Here is a 19,699-nt window from a genome sequence, read left to right as displayed (position 1 = left end):
CATACTCTTTTTCCTAATAAAAGATATCTATATGCTCTTGAGTACACAGCAAGTTTGAGGGACATTTTTTTAAATCTGAAAGGAAGTTTCTTAGGATTGTTGTTCACAAAAATGCTAAAAGATAAGTTTATCAGGTTATTTGGTGATCATTTTTGGTATGAACATAAAAGTGTTCTTTTGTACACTGGTCCAGTACATGATGACTATGTTCCACAAGAAGCAACTGTTACTAGATTGAGGAAGAAGATGACCTGGCAAAAAAATTGTATTCTTTCCAAACTTTGTTGACTGTCTAGGAAATACTTCTCTCATTGTTCCTCTGCTGGTAGCCATTTTTTTAAATTTACATAATTAACATACAGTATGTTATTAATTTCAGAGGTGAAGTTCAGTGATTCATCAGTTGCATATAACACCCAGTGCTCATTACATCATGTACACTCCTTAATGCCTATCACCCAGTTACCCCATCCCCCCATCCCCATCGCCTCCAGCAACCCTCAGTTTATTTCCTGTGGTTAAGAGTCTCTTATGGTTTGTCTCCTTCTCTGATTTCATCTTGTTTTATTTTTCCCTTCCTTCCCCTATGCTCTTCTGTTTTGTTTCTTAAATTCCACATGTTAGTGAGATCATATGATATTGTCTTTCTCTGATTGATTTATTTCCTTTAGCATAATACCCTCTAGTTCCATCCGCGTCTTTGGAAATGGCAAGATTTCATTCTTTGATGGCTGAGTACTATCCTATATTGTGTGTGAGTGTGTGTGTGTATACACACACACACATACCACATCTTCATCCATTCGTCTGTCGATGGACATCTGGGCTCTTTCCATAGTTTGGCTATTGTGGACATTGCTGCTATAAACATTGGGGTGCAGGTGCCCCTTTGGATCACTCCATTTGTATCTTTGGGGTAAATACCTAGCAGCGTAATTGCTGAGTTGTCGGGTAACTCTATTTTTAACTTTTGAAGGAACCTCCATACTGTTTTCCAGAGTGGCTGCACCAGCTTGCATTCCCACCAACAGTATAAGGGGGTACCCCATTCTTCCTCTGCTGGTAGCCTTAACAGTCTTCTTTCTAACAAGGTACAGGAAGAAGATTTGACCAGGTAATGTTATGTGTAAATTACTAACATCTCTTAACTTACTCCCTCCAGCAGACCATGCTTTTTCTTGAATAATTTTCCTCCAGTTTTATAAACACAGGGCATATTATTTGGATAATGATGCCAAGGTAGCTCGAACAAAGTTGATGAGTATCTGAATCTGAATTCAGAAACTGAATTTATACCAGTACTTTATCTGGTTGTTTTGGATTCATTTGGTTGCCCTTAGTATATTTAGGTGTTTTAAATACCATAAGAGTAGGGGGACCTGGGTTGCTCAGTCGTTAAGTGTCTACCTTTGGCTCAGGTCATGATCCTGAGGTCCTGGGATCGAGCCCCGCATCAGGCTTCCTGCTCAGCGGGAAGCCTTCTCCTCCCTCTCCTTCTCCCCCTGGTTGTGTCCTCTCTCACTCTGTCTCTCTCTCTCAAATAAATTAAATTTAAAAAACAAATAAATACCGTAAGATTATCCTGAACTTTTTTATCCTGAGTATAGGTTCATAGTCCTTCAGTCCGGATGTTGTTAAATCCTGTTGCCTAATACTCTTTCATGAAGAACAGTGGACTAACCTCCAAGAAATCGAGCACACTCTTTAGACTTAAGTGACAGATTTCACACTTTCAAAACATTGCCAGTTTTCTACCTAAAATCAGTGAACACTCATCTGGTGTTTCCTAAAGAAAAGTTCTGGGAAAGCTTTTTTTTTTTTGCTTTTTTTTAAAAAAGATTTTATTTATTTATTTGACAGATCACAAGTAGGCAGAGAGGCAGGCAGAGAGAGAGGGGGAAGTAGGCTCTCCACTGAGCAGAGAGCCCAAGTGGGGCTGGATCCCAGGACCCTGAGATTATGACAGGAGCCAAAGGCAGAGGCTTGGGAAAGCTTTTTTGTTCCAGATGTGTTTGTCTTATTTTAAAATTCATTGTTAAATTTTATTTAAAATGTATAAGAATGTAGTGTACTAAATTCTAAAAATCATTTTAGTACATTTTCTTCCTTACCATAGTGAAAGCCAGCAAACATAGACCAGGAGTTGTTTGTTCTCTGTTAGGATTTAACAGTAGGCAGGAGTTAGCACAGTTGTCATTTTGGCCGGCTTTGGCATGGTCACAGCATGCTTTTTTACAGTCAGTCAGATACAAGTTGGAGGGGTCAAGTGGGATTTTACATTTCTCTAGGAGCTCCCAGATTAAAGTCTTTCTTTGGAGATCATGAGAGGGTGCTTAGAGTTTTTGTTTTCTAATTTTTAAAAAAGATTTATTTATTCATTTTAGAGCACACACAAGCAGGGGGAGGGGTATCGGGAAAGAATCTCAAGCAGACTCCCTGGTGAAAGAGGAGCCCATTTGGGGGCTCCCTCCTACATCCCCAAGATCATGACTTGAGCTGAAACCAAGAGCCAGATGCCCCACCGACTGAGCCACCTAGGCACCCCTTAGAGTTTTTAAAGGAGGTTATAATCTTTGGAGGAGCAATTATTTGTAGCCTAGAAAAATATCTTATTTCAGTATAAAAATAAAGCCTTTATCATATTTCTCAGTTATGTGTTGAGAAATGAAGGAAACATTTTCAACTGTACAGTTTGTGCTGAGGAAAAATAAATGACAGTAATATCAAGTACCACTCTAAGTGGTACTAAAAAAAAAAAAATAAAAAAAGTGGTACTAAAAAAAAAATAAATATTTGAATTGCTATGTATTTCAGATCACAACAACATTAATAACATCCCTGCATTTGTATTGAGTGGTAACAACCTTTGCTGCATATTTTCCAATCACTTGAGAACCTTCTGTGTTTGGTTGCTGGAATGTTGCCATGGTCACATTCTGTTGGGCAGAGAGTAGTGAACTGTGGAACCAGTGGCAATCCAGGACACGTAGGCCTGGAACTAGGGTATCTGAGAATTGTGCAGTGTGTTGAAGCCACACTTGGCATGGACCAGAAGACTCTGAAGAAGCTGGTGGAATCCATCAGTAATACTGTCAAGAACTGTAAGTACTGACCAGACACCCAACACTGTCTGAACATCTTTATTCCATCAAATAGAAACATTGATTGACCTATTTGACATCAACAAGTTCTTTGTAACCTTCAAAATAGAGTTTGTCTAATTTAAATATTTTGGCCATTTAAAAAAATAGATCATAAGTGAACTTACAAGATCCCTGCATTTACACTGAAAATATTTAATATTTTAATCCTAAAATGTGTGTGTGGAAAAGTTAATTTGAGAACTTAAATGACAGCGTACGTGTGAAAGTATCTGCCAACCACACACTGGTTCTGTTACAGTCTTGAGATTTGGTAAGAGGTTTTAGACTCTAAAGGTTTTCCCTAAGTATTCTGGCACAAAACCTGTAGAGGTATTGGATTGACAGAGCTACAGAAGATATTTTAGATGCTGAAGAAATACAGTGCATGGCGGGGCGCCTAGGTGGCCCAGTGGGTTAAAGCCTCTGCCTTCAGCTCAGGTCATGATCCCAGGGTACTGGGATCGAGCCCCACATCGGGCTCTCTGCTGAGCAGGGAACCTGCTTCCCTTCCTCTCTCTGCCTGTCTCTCTGCCTAATTGTGATCTCTGTCTGTCAAATAAATAAATAAAATCTTAAAAAATATATATAGTACATGGCAAGTGCTTATTAAAATTAATGTAACAGATTGGCGGGGGGTGGGGTGGGATTCCTTGTCCTGATTGCCCTGACAGACCTTAGAAAGTAATCGTCTGTATTTTGTCTCTTGGCCATGACAACAAGCAGTCCTGACTCAGAATTCTGAGAATGGCCTCAGTGGGACAGGTACCACCTTAAGATCTCCTTGTAGGCTTAAAATTCAGTTTTCTCTTACGCCAGGTGTGTTTTAAATGACTTGAGTTCCTCAGGCACTTTTAGGGCCTGTTTTTCCAATCCTGCTGTCAGACAGCCCTTAAAATCCATCTGGCAGATTTAACCAATGTTGAATATGCTATCTTCTGTTTGCTGTTTTCTGAACAACCTGAGTTTCATAACGTCCAAAAGGCAATTTTGCAGACTTAAAAATCTAATCTCTCCCCATCCTAAAGAAACTATTTTCACTAATGTCCGCTACTCAAATGTGTGTTCAATACCGTAATTTGTTATTTGAAAGCAACTCTCTGAAAGTCTGTAGGTTATGAATATGTAATACTAGACCAGACCGATATTCCATATAGTCTCCTACAAAGAGGATACTTAACAGTTATGTGAAAAGAGGAATGAGTGGCATTCCTTTCCAAAGTGTTGATGCTGAGTTATGATCAAACGTTCAGGCTCTAGGGGTGCCTGGGTGGCTCAGTGGGTTAAGCCTCTGCCTTCAGTTCGGGTCATGATCCCAGGGTCCTGGGATCGAGCCCCGCATCCGGCTCTCTGCTCAGAGGGGAGCCTGCTTCCCCCTCTCTCTCTTCCTGCCTCTCTGCCTACTTGTGATCTCTGTCAAATAAATAAATAAATAAATAAAATCTTAAAAAAAAAAAAGTTCAGGCTGTAGCTATTCAGCAGTGTAACCAGATTACTATTTCACACTCTGATTACTTAACTCGTGTTTATTGAGCTCTTCATTGGGAAGATGCTATGCTGAACGGTTTATGTTCATCTTCAATTCTCAAACCCAATGAGGTAGGTGACATTTTCCATGTTTTCAGATGAGGAAACCCAAGTCTTAGATTGTCTAAAATTAAAGTGGACTTTTCTAGTGGAGGCAAAAATAGAACTCAGGTAACTCTGATGCCAGAACCTGCTCTCAATTTTTATTTCTCAAATTAATGCTACTGATAAGCATTCTAGACTCATATGGTCATTCTGTATAGTACTGTCCCATAGTAAGTGCAGAATGAAAGTTGAATTTGGCTCACTTCTTGGGTCCTTCCGTTGAGACCAGGACAGACACTGGCCTTTCAGGACTGGAATTTAGTTTTGTTGCAGTTGTTGTCTTAAGGTTTTATTTTTAAGTAATCTCTACACCCAACATGGGGCTCCAGTTCACAACCCCAAGATCAAGAGTCGCATGCTCTCCCAACTGAGAAAGCCAGGTGCCCCTGGAATGTAGTTCTTAATAGGTAGGTGTGGGGAGGGCTAATAACTAGTGCCATCTTGGCCTCCTTTCAAGAAAGGACTGTTTTGGGGCAGCTGGCTGGAATAAAACATTCAAGAGCTAGAGCTGCATTGTCCAGTACAGTAACCATTAGCTATGGGTGGCTATTATCTAAAAAAGTATTTTAAGTAATCTCTACGCCCAAGATGGGGCTTGAACTCACGATGCTGAGATGAAGAGTCGTTGCATGCTTTAGCAACCAAGCCAGCCAGGTACCTCATTTTTTTAAGTATATGTGTGACTAAATATGAATTAAAATTAAGTAGGATTTTTTAAATCTTTAATCTAGTGGGGGTGGCAGGTCATTACCTTAGGACATAATAAATGGCTTCATGGGTATGCAACCTGTGCATTGTCACAGGGTCCCATGCTTAGTTTAATGCTCTGCTAACACTGATTTAATGTTTTGAGTTTTGCCTTGGGCCCACAAATTCTGTAGTTTATCTTGGCTAGGTACCTCTTCCTCATAGTATGGTAGGAGTATCTCCACCATCAGAATTACCTAAAGATTCATATTGAAAATGCAGATTCCTGGATACTACCCTAGGTACATTTAAAAATCTGTAAGTGGGGGCCAAGCATCCAGATCATTCACTCCATGTATTAGACACACTTAAGCTTAAGAATTCCTGATCAAAATGATCTTTTCCAAGAAACTTCAGTTCCTTTTTTTAATTTATGAGTTCAGTTTTTTTTTATTGTTCTAAATTTACACATTAAGTTGCATATTCACACATCCTTGGCAATCTGGCTTTGTGTGTGTGCATGTATGTGTGTGTATGTGTATTAAATCTTTGCTTTTTTTGGTCTCTGTGGAATTTGAAACCTAGCTGATTTATTGTTTTGGTATTATTTCTCACATTGATGATTAATTTTTTCCCTTAAGCCTTCAAAACTGTCATTTAGAAACAACTAATATGCAGGGGTTTCTACTACCTACTGCCTTATTTTGTGCTTTAAACCCAGAAAATTGTACTTTTTTCTTCCTTCTTTAGAACCGTAAATAATATTGCTAACTACATGGTGGCTGTCTTCTCTTAGAATATTTTTTTTTTAATTTAAAATTCAGTTAGCCAACATATATCTTAAGTTTCATGAAACTTCAGTTCTATCACCCTAATAATAATCTCAACTTGACTGATGGTTAGGAGCTGACCCAGTCTTTTTCACACTGTTGTTTAGCCACAATTTTTACACTTACATAGATTAAAAAAAATTTTTTTAAAGCTAACTGAAGAATTTTAAAACTTCCCAATAATTTCATGTTGTTTGATTCAAGTGATTATCTTGCCATCAAGAAGCTACTTTGGATCCTGACTCATCCAGTATATTCCTTTACCTCTCCTGTTTATAAGGGGTTATCATTTATTTTAGCAAACATTTAGCAAACATTTGAGAACCTACTATGGTGCTTGGCACTACTGGATACTGAGTAGATAATTAATTCAAGGGTAAGAGGTTTTTCTCAAATGCCTTGCTAAAATCCAAATACTTCATGAACTGCATGTCTCCAATCCACTCCTACCAAGAGGAGGGAATAGGTTAAATCTAGTATGATAAACTCTTGTGAATTCAAGAGCCCCTGAGTGTTCATGAATCTTTTAATTCAATTGATCATCTCTTCTGGACTTGGCCTAGGACCACCTAGATACCCAGTAGCCCAGTATTTACCTTTCACTTTGTGAGACATAACATGGGCCAATATGTATGCATATATAGGTTAGTATGCGTACATATTTTCCAGCTATGTCTGCTGAGAGGGCTTAGAAATATTCTGCCTTCCCCCGTTATTTTTTAAGAATATAACCTAATATTTATTAATACATCGACATTACATTTTTTCATGGACAATGGTGATTTTTAAGGGAAAGGATATCAAGATACATAAGTCTTAGATAATACATTATTTGATCATGTTGACACAGTTTCTTTGAGAACGCATCACTTTGTGAATATTCCTAAGTTTTTGTTTTTGTTTTCTTAGGTAGAGAATATCAATAAAGTCTTAAAAGGAGGCAAACATTCAACCTCCCCATTTCTCAATTTTGTCACATTCAGTTTAGGCCATATTATGTATTGGGCTTAGAAATATTAATACCCCAATAATAACCAGCACACCCAGTGCCTAGGCCTTGGTGTCTAAATGCCAGTCTCCAATAAAAAGAACCAGGATTCCTTGAAGAAGTAGCTGCACAGAGTGTAGAAGGAAACCCTACACCACACCTGTATGTTTCTCTTTTACTCTGACATTACTACCAAATACCACGTTTACACTTCTGACACTTCTGGTCTCCAACAACTGTGTGGTTTTTTCCCAGCAAGCAATTTTCTGGGACATCCCAGCGATTTCTTAATCCTGACACTAACTGAGATGGCATCAGATCCCATAAGTTGAGTTCAGTTTCACAAGACTGTCTCCCACTTTAGATGACCATCACAAGTCCAGGTTGTTTTATCTTCATTTCTGACTGACTGGCTATAAATTGGAGGTCCAATTAATTTGCTAGAGCAGCTCACAGAATTGAGAAAAAATAAATTACTGATTTATTATGAAAGGATATGATCAGGAAGAGCCAGATGGAAGAGATGCATAGGGCAAGGTATGTGGGAAAGGGCATGGAGCTTCCATTCTCTCTGCCAGGATATTCATATGTTCACTAACCTAGAAGCTCCCTGAACACTGTACTTTGGGGGTCTTCATGGAGGTTTCATCACATAGGCTTCATAGGTCATTAACTCAATAGCCAACCCCTCTGAGAACAGGGGATGGGACTGAAAGTTCCAAGCTTTCAATCAACACTTTGGTCTTTCTGGTGACCGGCTCCCATCCAGAAACCACTAGCTGTCACCTCATTAGAACAAAAGATTCCTATTACCCCTCTACCCCGATGTTCTAAGAGATTTAGGAGCTTTGCGTTGAGAACCAGGGTCAATGACTAAATTTAACAAAAGATACTCCTACTGTTCACATCATTTAGGAAATCCCAAGAGTTTTTGGAGCTATGTGTCAGGAACCAGGGGCAGGGACCAATACATATATTCTCTGTTATCTCACACAGAGGTAATAAGAGATTGGCCTGACAAGTAGTACCAGGAAGCAAAGAGGTGAAAAAGCCAATGGGTTGTGCTATGTGAAACATACAAGAGCCAACTCAAACTCCTAATGGCCAAAACTAAAACAATTTGAGTAAGAAGATTAACAATTATTACAAAGTAAGTATTATTTGACTCTCTGCCCCTCCCACCCCATAGTGACATAAATAATTGAGTAAGTAAATGGGGAAAAGATCTCTTGCTTTCAGGAGAACTCCAAATAATAGTATAGATGCTCCTTCCCAAGTAGTGGGATTCCATTTTACTTGAATAGTTGGCTTCTAAAGAATAGATTCTGGAAAGGGAAAACAATAACTAGAGTGGAGAACCCTGTAGACTAGCTTAATCAAGTGATCAAAGTTATCAGCCGTTAACCTTCTTAATATGTATCACCCTGACATGTGAGAAGAACATCAATTTATCTCTGGTAGTCTTCACCAAAACACCTAACCACGGTCTAATTGTGAGAAAAACATTAGGCAAACACAAACTGAGGAACATTATGCAAAATAAAATATCAAGGTCATGGGCCGCCTGGGTGGCTCAGTGGGTTAAAGCCTCTGCCTTCAGCTCAGGTCATGATCTCAGGTCCTGGGATCGAGCCCCGCATCGGGCTCTCTGCTCAGCGGCAAGCCTGCTTCTTCCTCTCTCCTTCTCTTCCTGCCTTTCTGCCTACTTGTGATCTCTCTCTGTCAAATAAATAAATAAAATCTTTAAAATATATATATATATCAAGGTCACGAAAGACTGAAAACTATCACAGATTTGAAAAGACGTGACAACCAAGTATATCCTGGCTTGGATTCTGGAACCCCCAAAAAAGGACATTAGTAGGAAAAGTGGTAAAATCTTTAGTTTAGTTAATAATAATGTGCCAATGTTAGCATATTTGTTTTGACAACTGTATCATGGTTCTGTAAGGTGTTAATAGGGAGAGAGTGAAGATTTTATGCAAACTTTATCATCATTGCTTCTCTTATGTGAATCTAAAATTATTCCAAAATAAATAACATGGGCCAATCTCTAGGACCTCACCATCCTCATTCACATGTGATCTTTCACATATAATTTACCATGGTTCCTTGACCTCATGAGTAAGGTTTTAAGATGTAATGGAATGTGAGTTTACGTGGATAAAACCCCGAGAAAGTTACTACCTGCTAAAGACTGAGCCTAAAATCCTTGATAGCTGTGTTGAATGACTTGTTAGTATTTGACTCAGAGCAGCTCCTGACTCAAAACCTCCCTTAGAGATCCATTTTCACATTATTGGTGCTAACATTTCCACTCATTGATAATTCTCTCTCTCAGAACTGAGCAGGACTGAGCAGGACTATCAGGCAATCATTAACATACTCTGGACTCCATATAGTGCATCCACACCTGAGCTTCCTTTTTCTTCATATTCAAGAAGGAAGAGGAGGAGGCAGCAGCTTTTCAGGTTTTCAGCCTCAGAGCAGCTGCATCCTCTTCTGTGACCTAGCCTTGAAAAGTCACATTGCCTTATTTCCACTGAGCTCTACTGGTTGAAACAGTCACACACACACACACACACACACACACACACACAGCCCCCTTCTAGTTTCAAGTAAAGGAGAGACCCGCATCTCTCAGAGGAATATCAAAATCATTGTACAAAGAGCATATGGCATGGGAGGGACTGTTAAAATTGTCATTGGGAAGACATTTTTTTTTTTTTAACAGCTTATCTGGAGAGGGCAGAAGTGTGCAGGTAGACTGGAGAATTAGGGAATAGTCTACCAGCGCTGAGCATTCAGCATCATGTGGCCTTGGTAGGTATCTTTTTTTTTTTTTTTAAGATTATTTATTTGATAGAGATCACAAGTAGGCAGAGAGGCAGGCAGAGAGAGGAAGGGAAGCAGGCTCCCTGCTGAGCAGAGAGCTTGTCATATCTGAACTCCCCATTCATCAGGTAGTTTCAAGAATCTACTGCCAAAATGTTCTCCCTTAAAGATTTTTATTTATTTATTAGAGAGCAAGAGAGCTTAAGCAGGGAGAGCGGCAGGCAGAGCAGGCAGAGGGAGAAGCAGGCTCCCCACTGAGCAAGAAGCCCCATATGGAAGTCGATCCCAGGACCCTGGGGTCATGACCTGAGCCGAAGGCAGACTCCTAATTGACTGAGCCACTCAGGCATCCCACGTGTTCTCCCTGAAGTGCAAATATGATCCTGTTAACTTGCCAGCGAAAATTTTCCAGAAACTCCTCATTGTCTGTAAAGTCAAGTCTGCCATCTAGCTACACCACACCATTTGCAGCTAGTTCTCAGAACATACCTCCAAGCTGCCTCCTCTGACAAATGCTTACTTTGGCAGGCCTTAGCTCAAATGACACCTCCTTGGGACTTTTAATTTCCTACTGCCTACTCCAATTGATTATTCCTTCCTTTGGGTCACCACCAAACACCATCAATCATAGTGCTTGTCATACCTTGCAGCACTTTTTTCTATCTTAGCCAAAGTGTAACAACTTGGTGAGCAGCAAGCATGGTGTATTCATTGCCTGGTTCACAAGAGGCTCTTAATAAATGGTTATTGGATGGATAAAAATGACCTGTATGTCATATTTCAGTTGCACTGTGGAGCTTGAGAATCTAACTCAGTTCATAAAACAGTATTAGTAGGTACCTTTGTAATTCCTTATTCTTCAGATTTGTCAACAATTCCCCTAAGAACCAAATCGCTCTGACCATCATAGAAACCCTAATGTTGTAAACTGTGTATGTGCTGTGTGTTGTCATTGATTTCAGTTGGGGGACATGAAATCTTCTCAAAGACAGCATCTAAAATTTCTCTTCTCTATAAAAAGAAAGCAGGAGGAAGGGGTTGGAGAAGAAAAAAGAAATAATAACCAGCTTTCCTTCCTAACTTTTCTGGTTATTTCAAATAATCTTTGATTCATAGAATTGGGTTTTTAGGAACTGAAAGAATCCCAAAGATCATCTAGGACAATACCCAGTTTTAAATTTTTTTTTTAATTTATTTATTTGTTAGAGAGCGAGCACAGGCAGACAGAGTGGTAGGCAGAGGCAGAGGGAGAAGCAGGCTCCCCGCGGAGCAAGGAGCCCGATGTGGGACTCAATCCCAGGACTCTGGGATCATGACCTGAGCCGAAGGCAGCTGCTTAACCAACTGAGCCACCCAGGCGTCCTGACAATACCCAGTTTTACAGGTGAGAACTCTGACCATAAAGAAGCTATATGAATTGTCTAAGTCCCCTGTTTAGGTAAGAAATGAAGAGGAATCTAGGCACTTTAGTACCCCCGACCCACTAAATCAAATTCCTTAATTCTAAGTCCTGACAATGCATAAGAATTACCCATGCACTTCTTTAAAAAATACCCTTTTCCTAAGTCTAGACTGAAATCTAGGTGTATGAATATTGGAAATTTCTATTTGAAAATTAGTCGCCAAGTCCTACTGATTTTCTCTAACTTCTCAGGCCCTTTCCCAGTCTCTGACCTCATTTCCACCTCCCTAACCAAAGCCCTATCACTCCAAGCCTGGCTTCTATGCTTCCAGTTTTCCCCTTAAATATAATTTTGCTACATGAATTTTCCTAAACCACTTTTCAACCCTTAGGTCCTAGAAGAATCAACCCAGCCTTGTGTAAAAGCTAATTCCAGGAAGCCTGGGTGGCTCAGTGGGTGAAGCATCTGCCTTTGGCTCGGGTCATGATCCTGGGGTCCTCTGTTGGAGTCCTGTGTTGGACCCCCTGCTCAGTGGGGAGTCTGCTCCTCCGACTCCCTTTGCTCCTCCTCCCTGCTCTCTCTCTCTCTCAAATAAATAAAACTCTTTTTTAAAAAAATAGTTTATTTATTTGACAGAGAGCACAAGCAGGGCGAGTGGTAGGGGGAGAGGGAGAAGGAGACTCCCCACTGAGCAGGGAGCCTGATGTGGGGCTCAATCCCAGGACCCCCTGAGCTGTAGGCAGACACTTAACCGACTGAGCCACCCAGATGCCCCAATAAATAAAACTCTTAAAATAAATAAAAAATAAAAACTAATTCGTGGGCCTGATGTTAGCGATCCTGACTTGGTAGTTCTGGGGCAAGACATGGGACTCTGGATTAAACAAACAGTGGAGAGGGGGTTGATTCTCTCTTATAGATGGTCCAAAGATGGTCCATGAGAAAAATCATTGCTCCAGTAAAATGCAGCTGATGCTTGAACAACCTGGAGGATGCAAGCACCAATACCCATACAGTTGAAAATCCATGTTTGACTCCCCAAAACCTTAACTACCAATAGCCTATTACTGACCTTGCTTATAAAGTCAATTAACATATTTCATATATTTTATGTATTATATACTACATGCATGAAGTAAGTAAAATGTTATTAAGAAAGTCATTAGAGAATGGGGCACCTTGGTGGCTCAGGTGGTTAAGCCTTCAACTCTTGATTTCAGCTCAGGTCGTGATCACAGGGTCGTGAGATTGGGCTCTGGGCATGGAGACTTAGATTCTTTCCCTCTCTCTCAACCCCTTCCCACCCTCTCTCTCTCAAAAAAAAAAAAAAAGAAAAAGAAAATCATAACAAAATACTTTTACAGTACTGTACTATGGTTTTTTTTTTTAAGTCACGTTTAAGTGGACCCGCAGTTTGAACCTATGTGGTTCAAGTCAACTGTAAATGTTAATTTTCTGACTAGGCTTTCGAGGCCCTCTGCCATTAACCCATCCTCTTCAATCTTGTATTTTTCACTTCTCAACTTGCTGTGCTCCCAATAAAGCATGTTCAAACCCGACAGCAGTTCTACGTTTTTCCTTTACCCATGTTTCCTCTCCTTGGAATTCTCTGTTGTACTTCCCTCAACACATTCCTTCCCGTGTAAATACTATGCATGTCTATAATGGTGAGTGTTAGTATTACATAATTTTTCATTTACATACTCTCTTATGAGACTTCTGGGTGACTCCCAGAAAGGTAAGCTCTCAAGTAACAAGTCAGGTCATACTTTCTAATCGCTAGAGCATCTAGTAGCACGGGGACAAAAGAGCTGCTTAGTAAAATATTTTTTATTAGATTGGAGTACTCAAGGACTAAGTCTAAGCTGTATTTATTTGTATTTTTATTTTGCAGTCAAAAAAAGTGAAGTAGAGTGTCTCCTACAACTTTTTCACAGCTTGGTGGAAAGAGCTAATGTAAGACTTAATAACTTTGGACTAGACCGTAACGCGTTTCGAGTGATCCTGCACAACATATTTGGAATGACTGATGATATGCTAATGAACAGGGGTAAGAGTCTTAAGAAACTGAAATGGGCCAAGCCGAGATGGCAATATATACGCTGTACATATTACTCTGTGGCAAATATATATTTGTAATGACAAATTTATAGATGCCAAATTTATTTTTATATACATATGTATTCAGTTGTCATCAAAGACTCTGAATCTTTTTAAAGCGATAGATTTATTTATTTATTTATTTAGAGGGCGCATGCATGTTGGGGGGAGGGGCAGAGGAAAGGAAAAGGACAAGCAGATTCTATGCTCAGCAGAAGCCCATCACTGAGCACAGAGCCCCTCCGGGAGCTTGGGGGTTGATGCCACAATCCCCGGATCATGACCTGAGCCAAAATCAAGAGTTGGGTGCTCAGCTGACTAAACCACCCAGGTGCCTCTTGAATTTTTCAATGCCAAACTAGAAAGACTTAATTGTGGTAAGACAAAACAAAGGTTGATTTGATTATACGATGGTTTTTAATAAAAACTCACTCAGAATTTCTTATCTTATAGCTGTACCACTTTGAGAAATAACCAGCAATGAACTAAATAAGCTGACAAGTTGTGTTTTTTTTAAGTTAAGCATATGGCTTTTTATTCATGATGTCTTTGGATTCATATGCTATAGACATGTAAACTATTAAATGACTTCTTTCTCTTCTTAAAAATACTGTATCAGAGGGCGCCCGGATGGCTCAGTCGTTAAGTGTCTGCCTTCAGCTCAGGTCATGATCCCAGGGTCCTGGGGTCAAGCCCTGTATACGGCTCCCTGCTCTGCGGGAAGTCTGCTTCTAACTCTCTCACTTCCCCTGCCTGTGTTCCCTCTCTTGCTGTGTATCTCTCTGTCAAATAAATAAATAAAATCTTTAAAATAAAAAAATACTGCATCAGCGGGGTGCTTGGGTGGTTCAATTGGTTAAGCAAATGCCTTCGGCTCACGATCAGGTCATGATCCTGGAGTTCTGGGATCGAGTCCCGCATTAGGCTCCATGCTCTACAGGAAGTCTGCTTCTCCCTCTGACCCTCTCCCCTCTCATGCTCTCTCTCTCAAATAAATAAGTAAAATCTTCTTTAAAAAACTGTATCAGTACAAAAAAATGATAATTACTCATTATACTGAAAAAAAAAGACAAGATCTTATATTTAAAATAGAAAATTATTTCATGTGATCTAGTTTCACTAACAAATTTTTCATGTTCAATTTGGTAAGTTTGACCTAGGTATGTACCTTGAGACCATAATCATAATGAAAATAATTAATATCACCCCTAAAAGAGTCAATAACACTTTACTTTCTATAGCATACTAAGATTTCTCTAGTAATTTTAAAAATAGTATCTTATTTGAGTAATTTATCTTTAGGTATTATATATTTAAATATAAACTCTGTTATATTTAGAACAGAATTTTGCCACTCTTTTTAAATGCATTTTATTTATATTATTATTATTTTTTAAAGTAATCTCTAGGGGCGCCTGGGCAGCTCAGTGCGTTAAGCCTCTGTCTTCAGCTCAGGTCATGATCCCAGAGTCCTGGGATCAAGCCCTGAATCAGGCTTTCTGCTCAGCAGGGAGCCTCCTTCCTCCCCCGCCTCTGCCTCTCTGCCTACTTGTGATCTCTCTCTCTCTGTCAAATAAATAAATATAATCTTCTAAAAAAAAAAAAAAAGTAATCTCTACATTCAGTGTGGGGTTTGAATTCATGACCCCAAGATCAAGAGTCACATGCTAGCCAACTCAGCTAGCCAGGTTTCCCCTTTGCTGCTCTTTTCATTTATTAATTTTTCACAGATTTATTTATATATTTTAGAGAGAAACACACAGAGAGAGACAGAGCATGAGCTGGGAGAAGTGCAGAGGGAGAGGAAAGAGAGAAACTCAAGCAGACTCCCCACTGAACACGAAGCTGATGTGGGGCTTGATCCCAGGACCCTGAGATCATGACCTGAGCCAAAATCAAGAGCCAGCTGCTCAACCGACTGAGCCACTCAGGCGCCCCTGCCACTCTTTTTAGAATAAAAATTATCCTCATCTTGATTAGCTCCACTGCTGCTCTTCTTGGCTCATAGTAACTGTACAAAACATCACAAGTTAAGTTCATCATTGATCATGGAGGAGAATTAATTTTTTCTTTCTATAAAAATCTGGAAGGAACATATTCCCAATAATTTCGATTCTTTTAAGAAAGACTGTGCCTAAACTTTTTTTTCCCCTCAATTTGGGAGAAAAGTTTCTCAGTCTGTTTTTTTGTTTTTATTTTGGAAGAACATTTTAAAAACCTTTCCATATACACATGCTTATGAATTATAAAATAGCTATAAATTACAATATGCTTCTACGGTGTTTCTCTTTCAGTATTTTTTGCATTTGACAAAGACAATGATAACTGCATAAATGCGAAAGAGTGGGTTAAAGGATTATCAGTGTTCCTTCGAGGGACTTTTGAAGAAAAGCTTAAGTGTAAGATTTCTATATGTGATTACTGACTTAGTAATAATATACATTGTCAATTCTGTATTTAATGAATCCTTAAACTTTTTTAAAAATATGAAATCCATGTTCTCTGTAGCAACCTTTCAAAAATAGCTCATGACAGTTTAAAAAAAAATCAAAATACGAAATGGGTAGCCTATTTCATGGGAGAGTCTCTAGTCCCAGGAACCCCAAACACTTCCTTCACTGGTTCTGTAATGCCTAAATGTCAGCACGACCACTCTTCGGCTTAAGGCCCAGGCCGAGACCAGCAAGTCAATTTGTTTTTCAACTAGAGTTTGCCAACTCTAATCAGCCAGCAAAGTTAGTCAATGTTTTTGTGGCTGCCTGTGGGCTCAGCAGGAAACGGGTCTTGATATAAGGCAGCGCATAGGTGACAGTGAGGCCATTCCTTGTCTCTTGGTCAAAGAAAATAAATGTGAGGGATTGACACAAAACAAGATAAAATGCACATTAACCATCAGACATCAACACTCTAGTGTTAGAATTTGTGTGGATGAGTGAAGAGAGGGAAGAAGGTTGAGAACAAAGAACGCCCACAGGGAGAAGGATTACAGGAGTTTCCTATGGGACTGGAATGTTAGGAATTCCAAAGATAAAAATTTCCCCATTCACAATTTTGCCTAAAAATAACTAGCTCTGACCTCACCTCACCTGTACCAATGGTGTGTGTATATTTTCTATGTTTTATACCTCTGGGGCCCGGTTTTGGGGGAGGATCCCAGGAAAGAAAATAGGAACAATTTTAAATGGCACTCTTCAAGGGAACAATAGCTTGAAGTATCAAATTGCTTAAGAAAATGCTGTGGAGTTCTGAATAAATCAGCAAATCTTTGTCCCTTGTTCTTCCACTTGAATTTGGATTTGGGACGTGGAAAAGAAGATCCCTAATTAAACACACATTTTTTAAATGACAGCAACATTTTTATTTTTTATTTATTTATTTTTTTCAAAGATTTTATTTATTTATTTGACAGAGAGAGAGATCACAAGTAGGCAGAGAGGCAGGCAGAGTGAGAGGGAGAAACAGGCTCCCTGCCGAGCAGAGAGCTCGATGCGGGGCTCAATTTCAGGACCCTGAGATCAAGACCTGAGCCGAAGGCAGAGGCTTAACCCACTGAGCCACCCAGGCACCCTGACAGCAACATTTTTAAAAACCACCAACTTTCTCTGACATTTATGATTTTTTGTTTCTTTGTTTTATGGGGGTCTTTTCTTAATTATTTTTGTTGAGGCGAAGTTGACATACAACATTATGTAGGGGTTCTTTCTGAAGATTTTATTTTAAGTAATCTCTACACCCAGCATGGGCCTTGAACCCACAACCCTGAGACCAAGAGTCACATGCCCCACTGAGCCACCCAGGTGACCCTGTGGGGCTTTATTCCCCCTTTTCTCCAGCCTAATTTTTCATGGGGATAAATTTAAAGATAGTTGCCCCTTAGGTTTGTTGCAGTTTTCTTATAAAAAAATCTCACTGAGAAATGAAAAGCTAAGTTTTCATTCATGGATGTAGATTCTTGTGGTGATACATAGGGAAAATGGCTGTGACACTGAAAGCAATTATACACGAGTGAATAGTATCACACTGTCAAAGAATTTTTCTCCTCTAATCCCTCTTCCTAAAAATGTTTCACTTACATTTCAGGATATGTTAACTTGGGGAAAATACTACTTCTTACAGGGTTGTGCTGCATGTGTGCTAGGGATTGAAGAAACTCAACAGAAAGACACAGCTAATCTGATACTCCGGAATTTTATACCCAGTTCTATTGTTTTTGCTGAAACATTTAACTAGATTACAAAAGCTCCTTCTCTACTGTATATTTAGCACCTGAGGAAGGTCTTCTGTGGCATGAGTGAATGGGGGAGTCATGGAAGTCACTCTCCAAGGAAAGAGTGATCCTTTTGGATAGCGGAGATGGCAGGCTCCAAGGGGATGACAGACTCACTACCCAAATATATTGAAAAAAAAATGTTCTGTCAGTGATATGATGAAGTTTGTGCTTAGTTTTTATACTCCGTGTAAGAAAATCACAATATGGAGATACACACACATACATGTATGTGTACACATGTATATATGTATTCAATGACCATAGGTTTAAATATTTATCTCCAGGGGCACCTGGCTGGCTCAGTCAGTAGAGCATACAACTCTTGATTTTTGGGTTGAGTTTGAGCCCCATATTGAGTGTAGAGTTTACGCAGAAAACATTTATACATATCTCCTTTATTGCAGTTGCAATCACATTTTTTTGAAGTCTATGAAATTCTTCTTTTACTAAGACCCAGGAACTCATTCTACTACCGGAGATGCTCAGTTCTGGTCATATAATACACATATAAACTAATAACCACAATATAATGTGATTACTTAGAAATCTATGTATTTTCAAAATACTATATGGGAGTGATGAGAAAATTCCTTTCTAATGGATTTGGTGGATCAGAAGACACTCTCACAGAATAACTAGCCTTTCAGTTGGTTCTTGTAAACCTTGAGCAGAAAGAAACTAGAAAGAAGGCCATGCTAGACAGTAGGAACAGTATGAATAAAAGCATGGGTGTCTAACTGACCTAGTTCAGGTGGGAAAATTGATGTCGAGACATGGGGCTAATAAGGTAAGTTGAATATATATCATTAAGGTTGAATCTTAGCAAAAAGGATCAGTTTCCTCTCCCCAACACTCCCTAAGGGGACAATTGTGAATCAAGTATAATAAATAATGAAATATTGGATGGAGGCAGGGGAGAATTTTAAGAGATTGTTGAAGTTATCTAGAAATAACAGTGGGGACAGATAAGAGGAAAAGGACTATTAATATTTACAAGTTGGAATTGACTATATCTCTTTGAATATAGAAGGTATTATTTGTTTTTAAATAGTTTTAAGTGCCTAAATTAAGCTCGTTGATTTCAAAGTATTCCAGAAACAAGAAGTCACCAATTAAGGTAATGTATTTAAATATACTTCATAAATGCCAAGACAGATAGCAAAATCTTAGGTATGTAAATTTCCAATGAAATGCTTTTTAAAATAGTTGTAAAGTACCTATAGTACTGATTCTCCAGCGTGGATTGAGGAATGGTTTCAACTGGCTACATCAGTTTCAGTTAGGGAACATTTTAAAATACAGTTTTACCTGTGAAACATTTTAAAGTACAACATTGTTTATTTATTTATTTATGTTAATATTTATTTATTTATTTGACAGACAGACAGATGGAGATCACAAGTAGGCTGAGAGGCAGGCAGAAGGCAGGGGAAGCAGGCTCCCTGCTGAGCGAAGAGCCCAACGCAGCTCAATCCCAGGACCCTGAGATCATGACCTGAGCTGAAGGCAGAGGCTTTAACCCCCTGAGCCACCCAGGTGTCCCCCATGCAACATTTAAAAATAGCATTTCCTGAGCTGCTACAACCAAGGAATCTGGACTCTTTGTGCTATATCTGTGAGGAGTTCTGTTTTTTAATTATGAAGACTTAATATCAAATGTTCCTTACAAAGTTCATTCTGATATCCAATTTGCAAACTGTTTCCTCTCCAATATAGGTATGCGTGAAAGGAATCTGCATCTTTGTCAATCACTTCGCCCCCCATATTCTTTTATTTCTCTGCTTTTATTGAGAAATAATTGATAGACATCCCTG

The 19,699-nt window shown here is 39.2% G+C and overlaps 1 protein-coding gene across 1 annotated transcript in view; it reads left to right on the top strand.

Moving 5' to 3' along the window:
- Nucleotides 1-2,813: 2,813 nt before the first annotated feature.
- PEX1 (peroxisomal biogenesis factor 1) overlaps nucleotides 2,814-19,699 on the top strand; it is an 81,926-nt gene continuing 65,040 nt past the window's right edge. The window contains exons 1-3 of the mRNA XM_080818076.1: nucleotides 2,814-3,101; nucleotides 13,410-13,565; nucleotides 15,910-16,014. Coding sequence (XP_080674202.1) covers nucleotides 2,918-3,101; nucleotides 13,410-13,565; nucleotides 15,910-16,014 — 445 coding nt within the window. The 5' untranslated portion in view covers nucleotides 2,814-2,917. The remainder of the gene's footprint in view (nucleotides 3,102-13,409; nucleotides 13,566-15,909; nucleotides 16,015-19,699) is intronic.

The sequence above is a fragment of the Martes martes genome (assembly GCF_963455335.1).
Source record: "Martes martes genome assembly, chromosome: 11".
Classification (NCBI taxonomy): domain Eukaryota; kingdom Metazoa; phylum Chordata; class Mammalia; order Carnivora; family Mustelidae; genus Martes; species Martes martes.
Note: the sequence above shows the minus strand (reverse complement) of the source record. Positions and strands in the feature narration are given on the sequence as shown.